This window comes from Electrona antarctica (assembly GCF_951216825.1).
Source record: "Electrona antarctica genome assembly, chromosome: 18".
Lineage (NCBI taxonomy): Eukaryota > Metazoa > Chordata > Actinopteri > Myctophiformes > Myctophidae > Electrona > Electrona antarctica.
The window spans coordinates 39184789-39204788 of NC_136799.1; the positions used below are offsets into that span (position 1 = coordinate 39184789).

Consider the following 20000-nt stretch of genomic DNA (forward strand, 5'->3'; position numbering starts at 1 on the left):
CCCCCCCCATCCCCCCCCCAATATTAGTATGATTGTTTTAGCAGTGGTGCGTCACGCGCACGCACGTGCCTACATGTGCGCATCGCGGCATGCGCACAGAACAGCTGATATAGCCTAAGCCTATAGAGAGTTTTAGACACACAGAAACCCAACAGAAAAGTAGACTTTAAATAATCAGACAAACTAAAATACTGCACAGTAGCGAAACTAAAACGTTTTACTTTGGGCGAATGAATCTGTTCTTTGATGGTGGAGGACTCGAGGCATATCTTGTTGCGTGCGGAACACCACAGCAGGCAGTAGCCTAGTGGAGATATACTGCTGTGCAGTGTTGCTTACCGTGTATGTGAGAACGTGCGCTCAGGTTATGCAAAGTAGTAGCCATTTGAATTCGCCGCGGTACTTGACACGGTGTGAACATAGGTAGGGGGGTACTTGGTGCGTCTTGGAAAGTCTGATGCGAGGTTAGGTGCGTCTTCTCTTGAATCTAGGGGGACGCGTTCTAGCGTGCACGCACGTGCACTGTTCATATTAATGTGAGTATTTTAGTAACCTGTATGTTTGTGTGTCAGTGTCACGACCTTGTGCATCGCGGTCGTTGCTTGCGTTCGTTTCCGACGTTCTGTGCGTGGTTCAATCGTGACTGTGTGTTGTTGTGGCTTTGCATTGGCTGCGCTGAGAGTGATGTGCGAACATTGTAAACGTGTCAAATAACTGTAGTATGCGCATCGCTCTGCACTGCAGGCTGCTTTGCTGCCACTGTGCCAGGGATATTTGCCTTCCCATTGGCTAGATGAGGCACCATTGCCGTTGCTTGTCGTCCCATTGGCTAGAAGCAGCCAATCACGAGTAGGTGGCGAACTAGTGGTGAACTTGTCGTCTACATTTCATGGGTAGATGTTAGTCAGGTTTTCACCTGACAAAAAGAACATCAGCTGCAAATGATTCCGATGCCCCTTCGGTTTCGATACCGGGACGAGAAGTATTGATGCTTTCATCTCGAAACCTAGCCCTACACATACAGAGAGCCTTTCGGCAGGTGTCCGTAGACTTCCGTAGATGTCTGCAGAACTGTTCTTCCTCCGGCCATTTGGAACGGAGGATTTAAAGGTTTTCTAAGAGTTCTGCACTCTTTGACAACAGTAACTGTTATACGTAGACCGAGGGGGAAAGAAGAAAGCATGGCCTGAACATTGTTGGGAGATCGAAATTGGACATCAGCTGCTTCTGCTATCAGCCTGGCCCGCCGCACGCTTCAAACCTTCTGCTATCAGCCCGGCCCGCCGCACGCTCCAAACCTTCTGCTATCAGCCCGGCCCGCCGCACGCTCCAAGCCAGCAGACCAACTGTTATCTCACTCTGCCACGGAGTGAGATGAGAGAGAGAGAGAGAGAGAGAGAGACTGCCTGAAAGAAAGAGAAACCACCTCATGCGCTCCACTTGATTAGTGACGCAAACCAAATTCATTCATTCACTAAAGTCATGAGGTTAAAACGTCTTTATACTGATTATTATTACTGACATGAAACAAACGGCTTTTCAAGATCAAACGTTTTATCAGGGGCTTTTATTTCTATTGATGTTGCTATTATCAGATTCCTAGTTCGGTTGGGTTACGGTTCGCCTCATTGTGCGTGCGCGTGGCGCGCACGCACGCACACACACACACACACACACACACACACACACACACACACACACACACACACACACACACACACACACACACACACACACACACACACACACACACACACACACACACACACACACACACACACACACACACACACACACACACACACACACACACACACACACAGAGAGAGAGAGAGACCATTGATGGAGGGAAGAGATAAGAGATAAAGATCGGAAATCAATGGACAGGGAGTGAGACGGAGAGGAGAGGAGAGGAAAGGTGCTACGTGAGCCTGTTGGAGCAGCTGGACAGAATACTAGTAAGAGAGCTACAGATGGAACAGCCTGATAGTCTAGAGCAACAGGCAGAATACTCTAAGAGAAGAACTCCCCATATTTAGCACAAACATGGGAACATTCTCATTCTACCACCAGTGTTGCGGAATGCCCCAACATCCTCCATTAAGCCATTCTGGGCGGGAACCCCTTTTGGTGTTAGCATTATGTTATGCTTTAGCTATTAAAAAATAGCAAATCTACAAGCTCATAGCGCGCCACCGAGTGGCGCGCTACGAGCTTGTAGGTCTGCTATTTTTTGAAAAGTCGAAGAACGACTGACATAGAAACATAGCTTTTTCAGAAAACTGTCAGGATGTAGAGACATTTGTAGAATCTGATCTCAGAACGACTGACACAGAAACATAGCTTTTTCAGAAAACCTTTTAGAATCTGATCTCAGGTCAAAATGGGTTAATATGCGAATCAATGGTTTCTTTCTAAAGTGGACCAAAAAAAGCACATTATCAGGAGACCACACGTGGAGTTGGATATGAATTCCCAATGAAATGAGGGGTCATACACTGCCGCCCTCTTTCTGTTTTCCCTTTTCTCCTCCTGTAAATATAGCTAGCCTATTCGTATTTGTTGATGTTGACGTGTTAATATTCCATGCTCTGTTGATGAATTGAATATATACTGTAGGACCACAATGGAATTGGAAATGAGTCCACAGGACTTTTTGGGGGTTATGCTTTTAGCCTAAATGCTTTACTGTAATTTGTCTTAACATGTTAACATTTTTGTAACTAATAACGCGTTCAATTATTCAATCAAACCTGAACAAGAGGCAGAATACTATTCGTAAGAACTCTGGTCAATTAATGCATTTGGACCTGAGGCCGATTTGACAAATGCCTCCTAAATCAGTAGTTCTCACACTTTTCAAGAAAAATAGCAGATGTACAAGCTTGCAGCGCAGCACAGACTGACACACTGCAAGCTTGTGCAACGCTAAAACCGAAAATGACACAGATGCTTTCCCGGTTTTAATTGGTTACGTATAGGCCTATAGGCAAGTATAAATCAGGCTTCAGGCACATCTTTAGAAATCAGAATTGAATCACATTTTACTCCACCTACAGATACAAAACTGTTTTCTGAAATCAGTTTCCACTGGATCAAACCAATCTGATTCCATTCTGGATATGCCAAAATTCTGATTTGGGCTGCCAGTCTCAACAGAGCCTACATGTCTGCTCATACTGTATGTCATGCTTGAATAAACTCTTCTCTGTCTTTCGACAGAGAGCTGCACAAATGAAATATGAAACTGCGATGCCAGCTCAAAATGTACAAGACGAGGCTCTAAATGTTATAGTGGATGTGGAAATGTGTCAGACTGTGTTGTGGAGCCAAGCAGGATCTCAGGAAGTCTTTCACTGGACGCAAAATCAACAAAGGTTGTGCATACAAACTGTATATCAATGGTTCATTATGTACCCATAATATGGTCACCTTCTTTCTGGTCTTACTATCATTGTGGGGTTTTTGATCCCCCATTGGATAGTGTATACAAAAGCACACATATATACAGATGAAAGGATATCTGGCAGGACTATCTTTGAGTGCGCTGAGGAACCCGTTTTCATGAGACCCTGTGGACACACAGGGAGAAGTTATATTAGATCAGTGTGTGGCACGCACGCACGCACGCACGCACACACAGTGTCACATCATTATTAAACAGTGCCTGTCAAAACCTGTACCCATACTACATACACGCCAACAGACATGCATGCACGCACACCAGTTTTATGTACTGTATCACTTTCTGACTGAGGACGCTGTTTCATGTCACATGTCTCAATGGCCTCTGTCAGAAAGCTGAGCCGAGTTGGGTGAAGTGGACTCAATTTAATTGCCATTCCAGTTTTCATCTTTAAAAAAAAAATGCAGTACGGTGTTGTGTGCAGACTGTGCAGAGCTTCAAAAATAATTGGACTGTGTACTGTTATATTGAATCCATCCGAATGGTTTGAACATTTTGAAAGACTCCGACCATCGGACTCTGCAGTATTAACACATTCTCCGCCGTTGACGCAGATCTGCGGCTCAGGAGGTAGAGCGTGCTTGACCGACACTTGACTTTATCCAAGCGCCTTGGATAAAGGGCTATATAATATTTACTTCCACAATAAGACCTAAAGCCCTGACAGATGGAAGGCGTCAGGCAACATCAAACACAAGCATTATTTACAAAGGCTGTAGCCACACTGGAGGCATCACATTGACACGGCAAAAGCTGTTGACGCGTGTTTCAAGGGACAGTTTTATTTCCGAGTTTCGACATGCACAGACCACTGCAACACTTGCCTGGTTCCCAGCCTTTTCTCATCTCCGAGGAGAGAAGCCCGACCAATTCTCCCCAGAAGCTGTCTTTTTAGACCGATCACAACACGAGTTTCATGCACGAGGAATGCAACCACTGCTCTGTAAAGTCTCAAAGTAATTTCCTTTAGCGGTACTTCCGCCATATTCCAGTACCTCCCTTTAGAAACTCAACAGGCTAGGTCTTAATTGTCCATTGTGCTAAAAAATACAATTCGTTTAATGAATCAACAAAGGCAACGACATACTGCAATTGTCTGACCGGCTGTTTTGAACTAAATAGAAGGTCTGCACAGTATTATGAAAAGTAATAAGTCTATCTGTGACTTTTGCATGTGTTGGCGGCGCTTTAAATCAACACTGGTTGGAGGGAAAGATAAAAGGTGGATAAAACACCACCGCAGCCTTTCATCAAATCACTGAAAACACAAGAACATCAGACCGTGGTGGAATCTTCTTCACACTCGTCTGAGCTCATCTGTCTTTGCTGGTGAAACCTTCTTCCACCCACTGCCACACACAAAAATGTCTCACAAACACGCACGCGCACGCACACTGGACCAAGGAGCCCAGCGGGGGAGAAGACAAGCCAGAACACTGCCACTTTTTTTTTAACTATGCCCACTTACAGCATGCTGGCTGTGCGCGTGTGTGTGTGTGTGTGTGTGTGTGTGTGTGTGTGTGTGTGTGTGTGTGTGTGTGTGTGTGTTACTTACGTAAAATGATGTGCGTGATGACGAAGGCAAAGATGAAGATAGTGAGGAAGGAGAGCGACAGGATGAACATGTAGAAGAAACGATAGTTCCTCCTCCCCACGCAGTTACCGACCCATGGACAGTGGTGGTCGAACCTCTCTGTGGACAGACACACACAGTTAAGACCAGTTACCGACCCATGGACAGTGGTGGTCGAACCTCTCTGTGGACAGACACACACAGTTAAGACCAGTTACCGACCCATGGACAGTGGTGGTCGAACCTCTCTGTGGACAGACACACACAGTTAAGACCAGTTACCGACCCATGGACAGTGGTGGTCGAACCTCTCTGTGGACAGACACACACAGTTAAGACCAGTTACCGACCCATGGACAGTGGTGGTCGAACCTCTCTGTGGACAGACACACACAGTTAAGACCAGTTACCGACCCATGGACAGTGGTGGTCGAACCTCTCTGTGGACAGACACACACAGTTAAGACCAGTTACCGACCCATGGACAGTGGTGGTCGAACCTCTCTGTGGACAGACACACACAGTTAAGACCAGTTACCGACCCATGGACAGTGGTGGTCGAACCTCTCTGTGGACAGACACACACAGTTAAGACCAGTTACCGACCCATGGACAGTGGTGGTCGAACCTCTCTGTGGACAGACACACACAGTTAAGACCAGTTACCGACCCATGGACAGTGGTGGTCGAACCTCTCTGTGGACAGACACACACAGTTAAGACCAGTTACCGACCCATGGACAGTGGTGGCCGAACCTCTCTGTGGACAGACACACACAGTTAAAGAGAACCTTTGTATAATTGGACTGTAATCGAGCCAGAATCCAGGAGAATCCAGGAGCCAGAATCCTTATAAGATCCTAAAGGATTCCAGTGTACTAGTGTATTTTCTGTTTATTGTGGGGAAAGCTTTTGTAGAAAATGGCAGATGTCGACATCTGCTAATTTCCCCAACACACACACACACACACACACGGCTGGTTCGGCCTCACACTCGCACTGAAGAAGAGTGAGCTGTGATTACAATAGAATCCATTATCAGCCCACTTTGGATGTGAAATGACTGTATTACTGGGAGAAACATGTCCCTGTGGGTTCTAATGTGATCTATGGTGGCCGTCCGTCTTCCTCGCCGACTGCAAGCCGCCCACTAAAGTGCTCACTGGACGGAGCACTGCTGGCCTGGTCGCTGTATGGTCTCACACTGTTCAAGACATCTAAGTTGGCCCACAGGCCCCCATCTGAAATCGTTTTGTGCGAGGGACCCCCAGAAGAGTAGATGTATGTTAAATGATTGTGATGCTATATTAATGAACCCATTTAGCTGCATGGGGACTCCCCTGAACTAGAGGTGCTCCGATCCATCGGCCACCGATCCGTGATCGGACGATTTTCACTCCAAATGACGCGATCGGTGATCGGCAATTTATCCGACCTGGAGAAACCGATCTTTTATACCATTTAAGTGGTATGAAAGGCAATCAGATATATAGTATAATATTGTTTTGTTTGCTTCTTTGTGGCAGGCCTAAACATCTCCCCTTCCTCCCCACACACCGAGGAACAGTTTTGACACAATATTAGAATTTCTTCCCTTACGCACAAGATCGGTATTGGGAGATTGTGAGAAAAACAATTGGTGATCGGGATCGATCGTCAATGAAACAGGCTCCTGACCAGTCATCATACATTACCTAACAGTTGAACATGCATACTAATAAAAGCAATAGCAACCTTTTCACTGTCAAGTTTGATTTTACATAATCACTGACACACACACACCTGTCAGCCAGCTTGAATGACTGAATGACGCGCGCACACACACACACACACACACACACACACACACACACACACACACACACACACACACACACACACACACACACACACACACACACACACACACACACACACACACACACACACACACACACACACACACACACACACACACACACACACACACACACAGCCAGCCTGAGTGACAGTAAAATGGTACAAGATGAGGTGTACTGAGGAGGTTCATCCCCTGGGGACGACAAGTCTTTCTGTGAGAGGAAACATCTTGAGTTGTACTGTAGATGTAAAACACTCCTCAGCCACTTGAACGATGTCTCCTGGAAATGCTTATTAAATGTGTACTATATACGTGACTATGATATATAATAAGTCTACAGTTATTCAGCGTCAGCATGTATGGACTCAAGCTGCCTGCGTGAGTGCGTGCGTGCGTTCGTGCGTGCGTTCGTGCGTGCGTGCACAGTAGCTTTAATACAAAACTAGACAAATTCAGCAATGTGGTGATGAGGCCTCATGGGCCGCAACAAGGATGAAACTACGAGACACAATGAGCGAGAGACACGAATCGATTGCACGTGTGACGTGTGACGTTTGTGTGTGTGTGTGTGTGTGTGTGTGTGTGTGTGTGTGTGTGTGTGTGTGTGCGCGCGTGTTCCTTTCTGACGCCACCAGTCTAGCCCTCTCTCTCCCAGACACAAACACAGTGATTGTACTGTACTAATAATTGTACACAGTGCATCACCATCAGGCCTGACTGTGTACTGTATTGTATGTAACGTAGTGCAGGCCTGACTGTACTGTACTGTACTGTACTGTACTGTACTGTACTGTACTGTACTGTACTGTACTGTACTGTACTGTACTGTACTGTACTGTACTGTACTGTACTGTACGTAACGTAGTGCAGGCCTGACTGTAGTGACTGTACTCTACTGTACGTAGTGCAGGCCTGACTGTGAATCACAGAGGCGCTCGTTAGCCTGCAGGAGGCAGAGCAACTCCAGGACGACCCCGCTGCTCCTCGGTTAAAACCCCTTCAGTACGGGAACCCCTTTTGGTGTTTTAAGCATTATGTTATACTTTGGCTATTGAAAAATAGCAGATCTACAAGATCTAGGTCTGTGGTGAAAATATTTGAATATATATATTCTATCAGAGCGAACGATTTTAACTCAAATCTTTGGTTCTGGAACATGTCAACTTATAGAGCGTTCAACCGTTCGGCAGCGGTGGCCGAACGGTTTGCGGAGCGGTCTTGATACCGGAAGGTCGCCAGTTCGAATCCCCGGACCGGCACGTTAAAATTACCACCGCTGAAGTGCCCTTGAGCAAGGCATTGAACCCCAAAACATGAAATGTTCTATGAGCAGGGCGTGGCTGTAAACAAGCATCTCGAGCTTAGTCCACTTACCCTGGGTAAACAAAGAACTTTGCTTTGCTTTGCAACAGGGGGGAAAAAAGGGTCTGATCGTCTCTATGGGGGCATATCTTTTCAAATGGGGGTTCGGGTCCTTGACATGAAGACGTTTGAGAACCACTGCTGTCAAGTGCCTGCATACACATCCAGACATTCACTAACATGGATTAAAGCTAAATAAAATCTCACGACTGAAAAATGTTGCTAGGTCCTAATATTTAATTTGTGAAACAGCGTGAAAGGAGCCACCACACACTAGCGCCGTGTGTCATACACACTTATCACAATATGTAAAATTATGTTTTGGTAGCCATAGAGCTATTGAACCCGTTGAAGAAATTGCAGATTGAAGTGTGAACGATTGCAGTTATGAACCATCTGAGATCATTAGGATTTGCCTATTCTTGGTGCAGGTCACACGTCTATAGAAGACATGCTGACTTCTATGGAATCCAAATGACTGAAATCAGTCGTGGCGACTGAGAACTTTCAATCCATGCGCTAAGTAGAGCCACTCACCCACACAGTTGTCACAGAGGCTGCAGTGTGAGGCACGCGGCGGCCTGAAGATCTTACAGGTGAAGCAGTACTTGAGCTTGATCGTCTGCCCGTTGATGAGGATCTCCCTCGTCCTCGGTGGAGGGCGGTACCCCGAAGAGGAGCCGTTGGCCCCATCTGAGAGAGAGAGAGAGAGAGGAGACAGTTATAACCAAACCAGTTCAGTCACACAACACATCCTAGAAAGAGAGAGGGAGGAGAGAAGACAGTTAAAACCAAACCAGTTCAGTCACACAACAGATCTGAGAGAGAGAGAGAGAAAGAGAGAGAACAGTTAAAACAAAACCACATGGAACAGTCACATTTGTAGAGAAGGAATGGCTGCTTCCATATAAATTATACAACAGATCAATCTACCATACTGGGCAAATACATGCATGAATGAATCACTAATTCACTATATGTCTGTTATGATCTGATCAATTGTGACATTATTTTTGCCCAGAAGTGAGTACGTACTCACAAAATAATTACATCTGTGCACACACTCACACAACTCCCCACAGCGGTGTGTGGCAGCGGTGGCCGAACGGTTTGCGGAGCGGTCTTGATACCGGAAGGTCGCCAGTTCGTATCCCCGGACCGGCACGTTAAAATTACCACCGCTTAAGTGCCCTTGAGCAAGGCATTGAACCACTACCATGAAATGTTCTATGAGCAGGGCCTGGCTGTAAACAAGTATCTGATGCTTAGTCCAGTTACCCTGGGTAAATATAGTAGCTTTGCTACACACACACACGGATGCGGGGGATGACAAGCCTACAGGTGGATGCTGGGGTGGAGGTGGGGGTGATGCAATAGAGGAATTATGGATACTGGTGAACTGATTGTAAACAGTATCAACAATTGCTGGGATGTTTGCAATGTGAGCAGAGGAGCAGCAGCATGGGCAGACTGAACGAGTCTACTTCACTTTGTTACATAAGTAATAAAGGAGGCACTGGATGTGTGTGGCAGTGACGAGAACGTGCTACTTTTGTCCAGCAGCACGACTCGAGTCAACAACCCTACATTCAGATTGAACGCACGCAGGGTCACAAGCATGCCTGTTTTAAACACGTGACCATTTCTGAACAGAGTGCATCCTCGAAAAGATCATAACCGTCTGTCGGGTGGAAAGCTCATACAGTATGTCCAAAACTGTCATTTTTCAGGATTCCAATTAAAAAGCATCGAAAGTAGTGTCGTGTCGCACCGTGTTTCGAGCTTGTGGGCGTCAATTTACGAAAAAACACAAAGTTAAAGGTATATTCAGTGATTTCACTTGTAATTCAAAAACCACTTTTGTTTTGTTGTGATAAACCTCCCTACTATAGAGTGTGCTGACCATTATAAGGAGTTCCTCCCTGTCCGCAGTTAACCCCTGGGGTCAATAAACCTTAGGTTTCGTTTTTGGCTAGGTGGCCCAGCCTTCATCCAATCAGGATAGAGAGGGGGGGGCCTTCCGCCAGTCATGATCGAGCGGGGGCGGGCCTTGGTCTGCGTGCTGTTGGCCTGTTGCGTGTCCTCCCACTATAGTGCGTGCATGTGCACATCTTGTTACCGGGGCAGACCGGGGGGGTTTCCAAATCACTGAATGTTCCTTTAGAATATGTAGATAAGAGGTTTCTGTCCGACAGCAACAATAACCTATCCGGGACGGGTTATTGTTGCTGTCGGGGAGAAACCTTGTGATGTTCTTTCTTTTTTTGTCACGGGGGATAGAAAAAAAAGAAAGAACATCATGAATTTCTATTTCAAACGCTAACACAAAAGCTCTTGTAACTATCAAAAGAACAAAATGGTAGTTACTGTATGCGGTGGCTTCTATAGCGGAGAGGCGGCGGCGGTGATGACAGGCTCTTAACCCATTTAGGCCTGACGTCGACATTTATAAAAATGTCTTTTCTGTCAGGATTTGCACCACATTTTCACGATTTTTCAAAAATAGCAGACCTCCAAGCTCGTAGCGCGCCACTCGGTGGCGCGCTACGAGCTTGTAGATCTGCTATTTTTCAATAGCTAAAGTATAACATAATGCTTGAAACACCAACAGGGGTTCCCGCCCAGAATAGGTTAAACAGCGGGAGAGGCGGGAGGAATGATAGTGATTTTCACCACCATGAAAAGGTATAACAACCTGTCTCCTATTATAGCAGCGCTCTCGCTTCGAGTGCTCTCAGCGCACCTGTGGGTGTTGGGCGAGAGTGCGCACACGTGTTTCTTTCAGTGATGGAAGAAGTACTCAGCAACACCACAATGTAAAAACACTCTGTTACAAGTCAATGTTCAGTATTCTGAATCTGTTTGACTAAAAGGACAAAAGTATTGGCTTAAAGTACCAAAAGTGAAAGTGCTCATTATGCAGAAATGTCCCATTTCATAAAATAGTCGATCTACAAGCTCAATATGTTTATATAAGCACTATGTCACGTATAGTATACTATGGCTATTTTATATGTTGGCTATTTTAAAGTGATTAATGTACGTTTTGTTGCGACAGCAGGTCGCAAATTACTATGAAAACCTGTCTGACTGTCACAGTGCGTTTTAACAGCGAGCGAGCATCGGGCGACACATCGCCTAATCGCCCGCTATCGGGCGAAAAGATGAATTATTTTTATCTTTTCGGGGGACGTTCCCCCACCCACATTTCGACTATCGGCCGTTCACCTGCTATTAGTTGCCGGTTCCCATAGACAATGCACTTCCGGAAGAAGGAGCCGGCCAGCAACTCTACGTACATCTGACCTCAAACCCTGATATGACCCTCCCATGACAAAGCGCCAGCCCAGCAGTCTGCCATATTAAACCAATGGCAGCAGACTTATGACGGCAGAAGCGTTTCGCTTCTTGTGTCGAGTATTTTAAGTATATTTGCCTATAGGGTGAGATGTAGTGGAGTAGAAGTTAAAGTATTGAAAATTTGGAACACTCCAGTAAATAAAGAATAGTAGAATACCTCAAAATGTATACTGTATACTTTATACTGTAAGTCTGTTTTTTCCCTCACATTGTGTGTCTGAGAGAGTCAGAGAGAGAAATAGAGAGAGACCCATGATGTGGGTGGTTGACATTTCTACTGTAAAAGAGACTAAAGAAATTGGTGCCCCGCGTGAGTTGTGTTGTACCGAATTGAGCGGTGCCTAACCGCTGGCCGCGTGTGTATGTCTGTCTGTCTATTTGGAGTACGAACGGCTGCAATACCGCTGGGTGACCTAAAGTGGCACTGTTGAGCAGCCTAAAATGGCCATTCACACTGGGCACTATAACTATAACTGCAGCCAGCCAGCGGTGTTGTTGAGCAGTCTATTCTGCACCGTTCTTACTTTCTTTCTTTTACGACCGGAGCAGTGATAGGCAGCACAGGGCTAAGAAACCTACCGTGTAGACCAGGGGTTCTCAACCCGTGGGTCGCGACCCCTTGGGGGGTCGCCAAATTATTTTAGGGGGTCCCCAAATTATTAAAAAAAAAAAGAAAAAGTTTTTTTTAAATTTTATTTTCACGATTTTTCAAAAATAGCAGACCTACAAGCTCGTAGCGCGCCACTCGGTGGCGCGCTATGAGCTTGTAGATCTGCTATTTTTCAATAGCTAAATTATAACAATGCTTAAAACACCAAAAGGGGTTCCCGCCCAAAATGGTCACTAGAGGAAAAAAAGGCGCAAAGGACCAAGTATAGAACCCTGGGTCGCCGGTTCAAATCCCAGCTCCAACTACATGTCAAAGGGTCCTCGGGCAAGACACTGAATGGCACATTGCCTCCAATGAGTCGGTCGGTGTGAGCTCGCCACCATTGGTATGTAAATGTGGGAAGTGAGGACGCTGGCGTCGACTGTTCGCCGCTTCACCTCCCAATGTATGAATGAATGAACCATTGTAAAGCGTTTGAGCACTTGGAAAAGAACTATGAAAAATGCAATTCATTAAAAATATGATTCATTATTAAAAGTGACTAATGGCGCAAAGGTTTTGGTCATGGACAGTCCGGGTACAGTATGATTAGGACATTTTCACAATCTACGGTTCAGAGAGTCTGTGGCAGTTTTTGCTTCGGCCAAGTTCCAGGAAATTCTCAGAATAGCCACAGCCACACATAACTGTCTGTAACCCCACTCAAAAGAAGTCCTCTTTGAAACATGACATCTATTACAGAAGGCACAACATCCACAATACACCATGGGTTCCTAAAGTGGGGTCCGGGGACCGGCAGGGGTCCTTGAGGGAGTTCCAGGGGGTCCCCAGCTAAATGATAGTTAGGAACCAAATGGACCCTTATGGGTCTGTAACTCAGAGAGTGTACAAATGGAACCAAATGGACTAACTTTGATTTTACAATATAAATCCCAGAGATAGAAATGCAATTAAATAGAGGACCGTAGTCTAATTCAAGTCAAACCGTGGGTCCTTGAAATGAAAATGGTTGAGAATCACTGCTAGAACCGCAAACTTCTCTTATGGGGGTCCTTCACATATATTTTCAAATGGGGGGTCAGCAGGCTAATGAGTATGATTTTGGGGGTCCTTGACATGAAAACGTTTGGGAACCACTGCAATACAGGACCAGAATCATCCGAGCATCGCTACATCCGTAGCGTGCTACCACATCACGATGTCATCGTCTGAACAACACCCTTGACGGACGATAACCCAATGTGAAGATACATGGAAATGATGAAGACGTACAGCTGGAAGATTCCACTGACAGCAGTGATAAACGTACACTTCATTCCCACTGAAAACGCTCTGCGAATAAGAGACTCAGACAAAAACAAACCATTACATCCGCTGACAGGCTGCTATATCTCACTCCACTCCCTACTTGTATTATCTCCACACGTCTAGAAATATAAGGGCATCAACTCTGCATTCGCTAACTTTTACTCAACGCTTTAACACAGTGGCTCACACTTTTAACAGCTCTACATCCTGCTGAGTACCCCCCCGACACCGCAGGGGAAGTAGAATATCAAAAACATATTCTTAAATTTAGCATACATTAGCAGCGAGGGTTAGTGAAGGCTATCAGCTGATGCAACGTTACGCGCGCGCGTGTGTGTGTGTGTGTGTGCATGCACGCGCGCATATGCGAGAGAGAGACAGAGGAAGCGAAACGACAAGACAATCAGAGTGCATGAGATGACGCAAGAGAATACTTACATTACAATACAACTAATCATTCATTGTCAGGGGGCAAATATAATGAAGAGATCTCACAACTAGCTGATTAAAAGTTAACAAGGTTTTCTTCCATGGCATTGGCAGCACACCTCACTCGAGATGCCTTGCTGTACACCTCGAGTGCATACAGCACTCAAATGGAACAAAATAATGTACCACTTAAACCCCAGCATCCTCATTTGGGGTGTCCTTCCTTGGGATGAAAAGGTTTGAGAACCATTGAGATATCAATGGTCAGAATGGCTGACTGGCACAACCGGAAACAAGTGTTGCTAGGCTCAGGTCTCCTGTCTGAAGCTAACAGACGAAAACTATGTCATCGGGTGTTGGAACAGGGCCAGGGTGAGGACAGTGTGATGATCAGGTGATGGAACAGGGCCAGGGTGAGGACAGTGTGATGATCAGGTGATGGAACAGGGCCAGGGTGAGGACAGTGTGATGATCAGGTGATGGAACAGGGCCAGGGTGAGGACAGTGTGATGATCAGGTGATGGAACAGGGCCAGGGTGAGGACAGTGTGATGATCAGGTGATGGAACAGGGCCAGGGTGAGGACAGTGTGATGATCAGGTGTTGGAACAGGGCCAGGGTGAGGACAGTGTGATGATCAGGTGATGGAACAGGGCCAGGGTGAGGACAGTGTGATGATCAGGTGTTGGAACAGGGCCAGGGTGAGGACAGTGTGATGATCAGGTGTTGGAACAGGGCCAGGGTGAGGACAGTGTGATGATCAGGTGATGGAACAGGGCCAGGGTGAGGACAGTGTGATGATCAGGTGTTGGAACAGGGCCAGGGTGAGGACAGTGTGATGATCATGTGTTGGAACAGGGCCAGGGTGAGGACAGTGTGATGATCAGGTGTTGTTGGAACAGGGTGAAGGAAGCAGGTGAGGACAGATTTATTGGGTGAAGAAGCAGAAGACAGAGAGAGAGAGAGACAGGGGGGGGGGGAGAGAGAGAGAGTTTTCTCATGCCAAAAAAGCTCCTTTGAATTGAATTTAATTGAGAGAGAGGGGGGAGGGAGAGAGAGAGAGAGAGAGAGAGAGAGAGAGAGAGAGAGAGAGAGAGAGAGAGAGACTAGGTAAAACTGAAAATATGAGTTAGATGTATGTGTACGACAAGACGGTGCATGATCGCGTATACATGCTGTCAGTTTGGTGTCAATCCAGGCCACTGAAAGTCATTACTCAGCAACTGGTGGTTTTCCTGGTCTCTTCTGCTTTTTAGTCAACTCCCCTCTCTGTAACACTGACAACTCTATTACTGTATAACACTGACAACTATATTACTATATTACTGTCTAACATCTACCCCCCTAGGGAAGGTACCCTCACAAAAAACATCCAGTAATCCTGGTCTCTAAACTACCTTCCCCTGGCCAGCTGGGGCGCCTGATGGAGGGGAAAGGAACTGGTCGGAAATGGAATAACGTGTTCCTTCTACGCGCTACGTCCAGCCGGGGAAACTTCAGGTGAAAAGAAGAAGCTTGGACTCCTCATGCATAGAAGGAAGCATGAGGTCAGTCCCCAGGTTGGCAGAGGAAGTGTAGCGCCCAGGATTACATTAGATAATTGACACTGGGTGAAAATATGGGTTGCAAAAATCGTGGGATAAAATAACATCCAGAACTACATCACTGTGTAACACTGACAACTATATTACCATTCTAATATTCAGATCTATAACACTGACAACTATATTACCATTCTAATATTCAGATCTATAACACTGACAACTATATTACCATTCTAATATTCAGATCTATATCACTCTCTGTAACACTGACAACTACTGCTAGAGTGCCATCATCTTTGCTGCTGTGTTTATTATTACTTGATTTCTGGGCAAGTACAAATCTCAAAGACACACCTGAGTTCAAAGCGAAAATAATAAATAATGTACAACTCAGAGATCTCTCTCTCACTTTATGAGAGAATTTCCTTTCCAAATTAATATTGGTCCAATGCACATTAATTTGCCCACATTTTATATATGTATAATTAAAAGCTAAATGAAGGGATAAAACATTTGTGCCCCCAAAAAAGACAAAGGGATTTTTTTGTTTTTCTTCAGTGCACAAAGGACAGACAACCAATATGAGAGACAAGCAACTCTTTTTTTTTTTACTCAAATCTTTGCTTAGGGGGTCGCTGGGGGCCAAATACATTGACATGAAAAAGTTTGAGAACCACCGCTACATAGAAAACATAGAAAACTGGATTTAGAAGTAGGGGTGCACGATTATGAAATTATGACCGTTATCCGATCTCCCATTATTTGCAGGGTCATATTTGACGATACCGATTCTGACCGATTCCGATATTATACAGAGGACCACAATGGAAACAAGACTAGGCCCAAAGCCTGTTAATAAAGTATTTAATCAATCAATAAATAGCATAATACTTTTCCAAGTGTCTGTTTTCACAACTGAATGACACAAATGAGTACACAAATAAAATGTAGATTTATTTTACATTTTATTTATTTTTTTGCTGTTGAAAACTGTACCCATTTTGAGACCATTCCGATACCGATATGGCATTGTCATGGCCGATATGGCCAATTCCGATTATGCTACAGATTAATCTTGCATCCCTATTTAGAAGGCATTTGTGGAATCGGCCTCAGTCAGGTCTTAACCCATTTTGACCTGAGATCAGATTCTAAAAATGTCTTCTAAATCCTGACAGTTTTCTGAAAAAGCTATGTTTCTGTGTCAGTCGTTCTTCGATTTTTCAAAAATAGCAGGCCTACAAGCTCGTAGCGCGCCACTCGGTGGCGCGCTATGAGCTTGTAGATCTGCTATTTTTCAATAGCTAAAGCATAACATAATGCTAACACCAAAAGGGGTTCCCGCCCAGAATGGCAGAATGGGTTAATGGGTAAACCCTGCATCAGACTGAGGGCCACAGCGTGTCAGAATAAAAGCCCAGCAGGCTTTCCCTTCCCATGATTATACCACAACCATATGCTCTCCTTAATTGAGCAGCAGGGCGCCAATTAATCAAATATACACTGGCTGATGGCGAGGAGTTTGTAGATGTCCCTTAACAACCCCCCGCATGCGCTTTGTGCTCGTTTATAGTGCACACCACTAGATTACCCCCGAGTTATACTTTGTTGTGCACTGTCACAAAAACAGCAATCTGGGAACCAGCTTTTGTGTAGAAACCCTAACCCTACTAACAACAACACCACATGTTCAGGGCAGTGCTGCTCACTGCTGACACATTACAAAAACAGCAGATCTGCAAGCTGGAAGACACTGGCGCTCACCCTTTGCACTGCAAACGAGGGTGAAGCACAGGTTTTTGGTGGGGGTCTTAAGTGGGCTGCCCACCCAATTTCATACCAGAATGTTAACATCCGACATAAGTAGGCTGGCAAAATCCCTCCCCAAAGGTCTTCAAAACAGTTTCACATCGTATTTGTACCGTCATTTATTATGCGTGTGTTTGTTTTTGAGTGGTGCAACCACTCCAACGAACAGCAATGTCCGTGTTTGTGTGTGACTATGTGACCAGTACCAATGAGTACCAAAAGTGGCGCTGTTGTGCCAGAAACGGAGAGAGAGAGATAGTGCTGCATGTTGCCTGCTAATGAGAGAGAGAGAGAGAGAGAGAGAGAGAGAGAGAGAGAGACAGAGGGGGGGGGGGGGGATTTGCCACTCGGTTCACACGGGTGTGATTTTCTTTGGGGGCTGAAGTGTAAGATCATGCATGTCCCTCAACACAAAAATCCCGTTATGTAAAATATCAGCTTACATTCGCCTATTAGGTCATGCCCAAGTGGTACAGTAGGTGTGACTACAGGAGAGAACTGCCCCCTGTCAGTGAGCGTGTCTATCCATCCATCTTCGTCTCGCAGCTCACATTCTCCCCCCTTTTGTCAGCACTTCCCCAACAATATCTCTCGTTCTCCGCCACTGACACACTTTTGACAAATGCATAACAACACGAAGGAGACGTGCTGAGCTGCATGTCTGCAGACAGAATGCAGTGCTCTAGTCTAGACCACTGCTTCCCAAACACTGGGGAACAGATTTTTATGGGTCCCTTTATTTGTTTTGTTTCCTGAATTAAAAACAAATTGACTCATTTATTTCAGTAATGTCATGAAGAAATAAAATAAAAATGTAAAAAATGACTAGAAAGGACTAGAAAGCAAATGTTTAAGTAGTAGTGAAAATAGCCGCGACACGTTCACTAGTTTGGGTGCCAGGAAAACGTCTAATTTCTCTTTTTGGTCTCGAGCTAAAAAGTTTGGGAAACACAGCGTCGCCGTCTACACAGACTCTCTCAGGCCAACCTATCTCTTCCACAAATTCAGCCCGATAAAAAAAACGTTATTTTCTAAATATCCTTTCAGCGGCTAGCTATTGCTAGGCTTTAACTAATTATTTAAAGTAAACAACAGAAAGTGGGGACATTAACGGCAGTATCTACTGAGAACTTGAGTGAGCCATTTCAAATGTTGCTGGCTTTCAAAGTCACACAGACTCTGGAGGCAAGGTCACACATTTTAGACATAACAATAACAATTGTGTTTTTGATGCTACTGTAAGTTGGGTGCACACATGCATAATGTTTTGTTGATGCCTTGATTTGACTGTGTACAGCACTTTGGTCAATCTCGATTGGTTTAAATGTGGTCTATAAATAAAGCTTGATTTGATTTGACAGTGGCATAATTCAAGAGGCTGCTGCTAGTCCTCTTTTTAATCAATCAAAGCAAACCACATCCTTCTGGTTTTCCTGTTTGCCTGTCTATAGTGCCCGTGTCTGTCCACTGTCCATGACTGGCACTGTGCCTGGACACACAGACATTACTGTTGAGCCTGGTATATACTCCGTCCAACGTCTGAACTAAGTTCGGGCAGGGTAGGCATGGGCACTAACTGGTTCGGTCAGATAACTCACAAATAGATTGAAGTTCAGGCTCTGCTAAATTTTTTCTCCCTGCTCGGCACAATTAGACAACCATCATTAACACTGTATATGCGGTAAAGTGCATGTGTGTGTGTAAACTCTCGAGTGTATTCTGCCTGAACTAATCTCGCAGGCTACGTATACTTCATGCAGAACTTTGGGTGGGTCTCTCAGAACCTTCTTCAGACACTCTTGTACTCCCGAGACTATCTGAAGAACGTTCAGACAGACACAGGCATTGAAGAAACACTATAGTGGTTCTCGAAACATTTTCATGTCAATTGAATGATCATCAAATTGATATGCATTTAAATGTTGTCCGTGGACACCACATTTGAAAATATTTTATGACACATGCAGACCCCTATATGAGAAAATTCAATCTTCTCATAGGTGGGTCTGTGAATTTTTTTGTAAAATGTTGTCAAAATGTATAAACATCTTTCGAAAATGCAAGCTCAGATCGGCTAATCTTCGAAGAGACAAAATAAATATATATATGGATTAAGTGTTTAAACGGCTTCTTTTTCTGGAGATCCCCCGAAACCCCCTCAAGGACCTCTGGGTCCACACCACACCACACCACACCACACCACACACACACACACAACACACACACCACACACACCACACACACACACACACACACACGCCTTAGCCCAGGTATGCCCTAAACGCTCCAATAATCAACTCATGCTTTACTGCCATAGAGAAAAATGGCCTCAGAAACCAACCTCACAGACTACTGCGCCAGTGCACCTATGGACTAAAGTTATATATATTTGGAGATATAAAGCCCATGGCGTATAAACCTTAAATGTCACCGCGTCCTCTCTCTCTATCCATGTGCCCCCCCCCCCCCTCCCCCCCCTCCCCGGGGGTCCGGCTGCCAGCTTCTGGTGGAGGAAGCAAAGCGGCCTGCCTTGTCTGCCCTGACATTCAGCCAGCCGGGCGGCAACAATCCCCAGTGGGTTTAACGCTCCAGCGAGTCTTCTGGTTTGTGGCATGATGGACGGACGGATGGATGGATGGACGGACGGACGGACGGACGGACGGACGGACGGGCGGATGGATGGGTGGGTGGGTGGGTGGG

The 20000-nt window shown here is 45.4% G+C and overlaps 1 protein-coding gene across 6 annotated transcripts in view; it reads right to left on the reverse strand.

Moving 5' to 3' along the window:
• The window catches only part of LOC306942305 (palmitoyltransferase ZDHHC14-like), an 86328-nt gene that overhangs the window by 14138 nt on the left and 52190 nt on the right, over positions 1-20000 (reverse strand). For all 6 annotated transcript variants that reach the window (XM_079528130.1, XM_079528126.1, XM_079528125.1 and 3 more), the window contains exons 4-6: positions 8779-8934; positions 5022-5159; positions 3524-3572 (exon numbers count right to left, since the gene is read on the reverse strand). In XM_079528130.1, coding sequence (XP_079384256.1) covers positions 3524-3572; positions 5022-5159; positions 8779-8934 — 343 coding nt within the window. The remainder of the gene's footprint in view (positions 1-3523; positions 3573-5021; positions 5160-8778; positions 8935-20000) is intronic.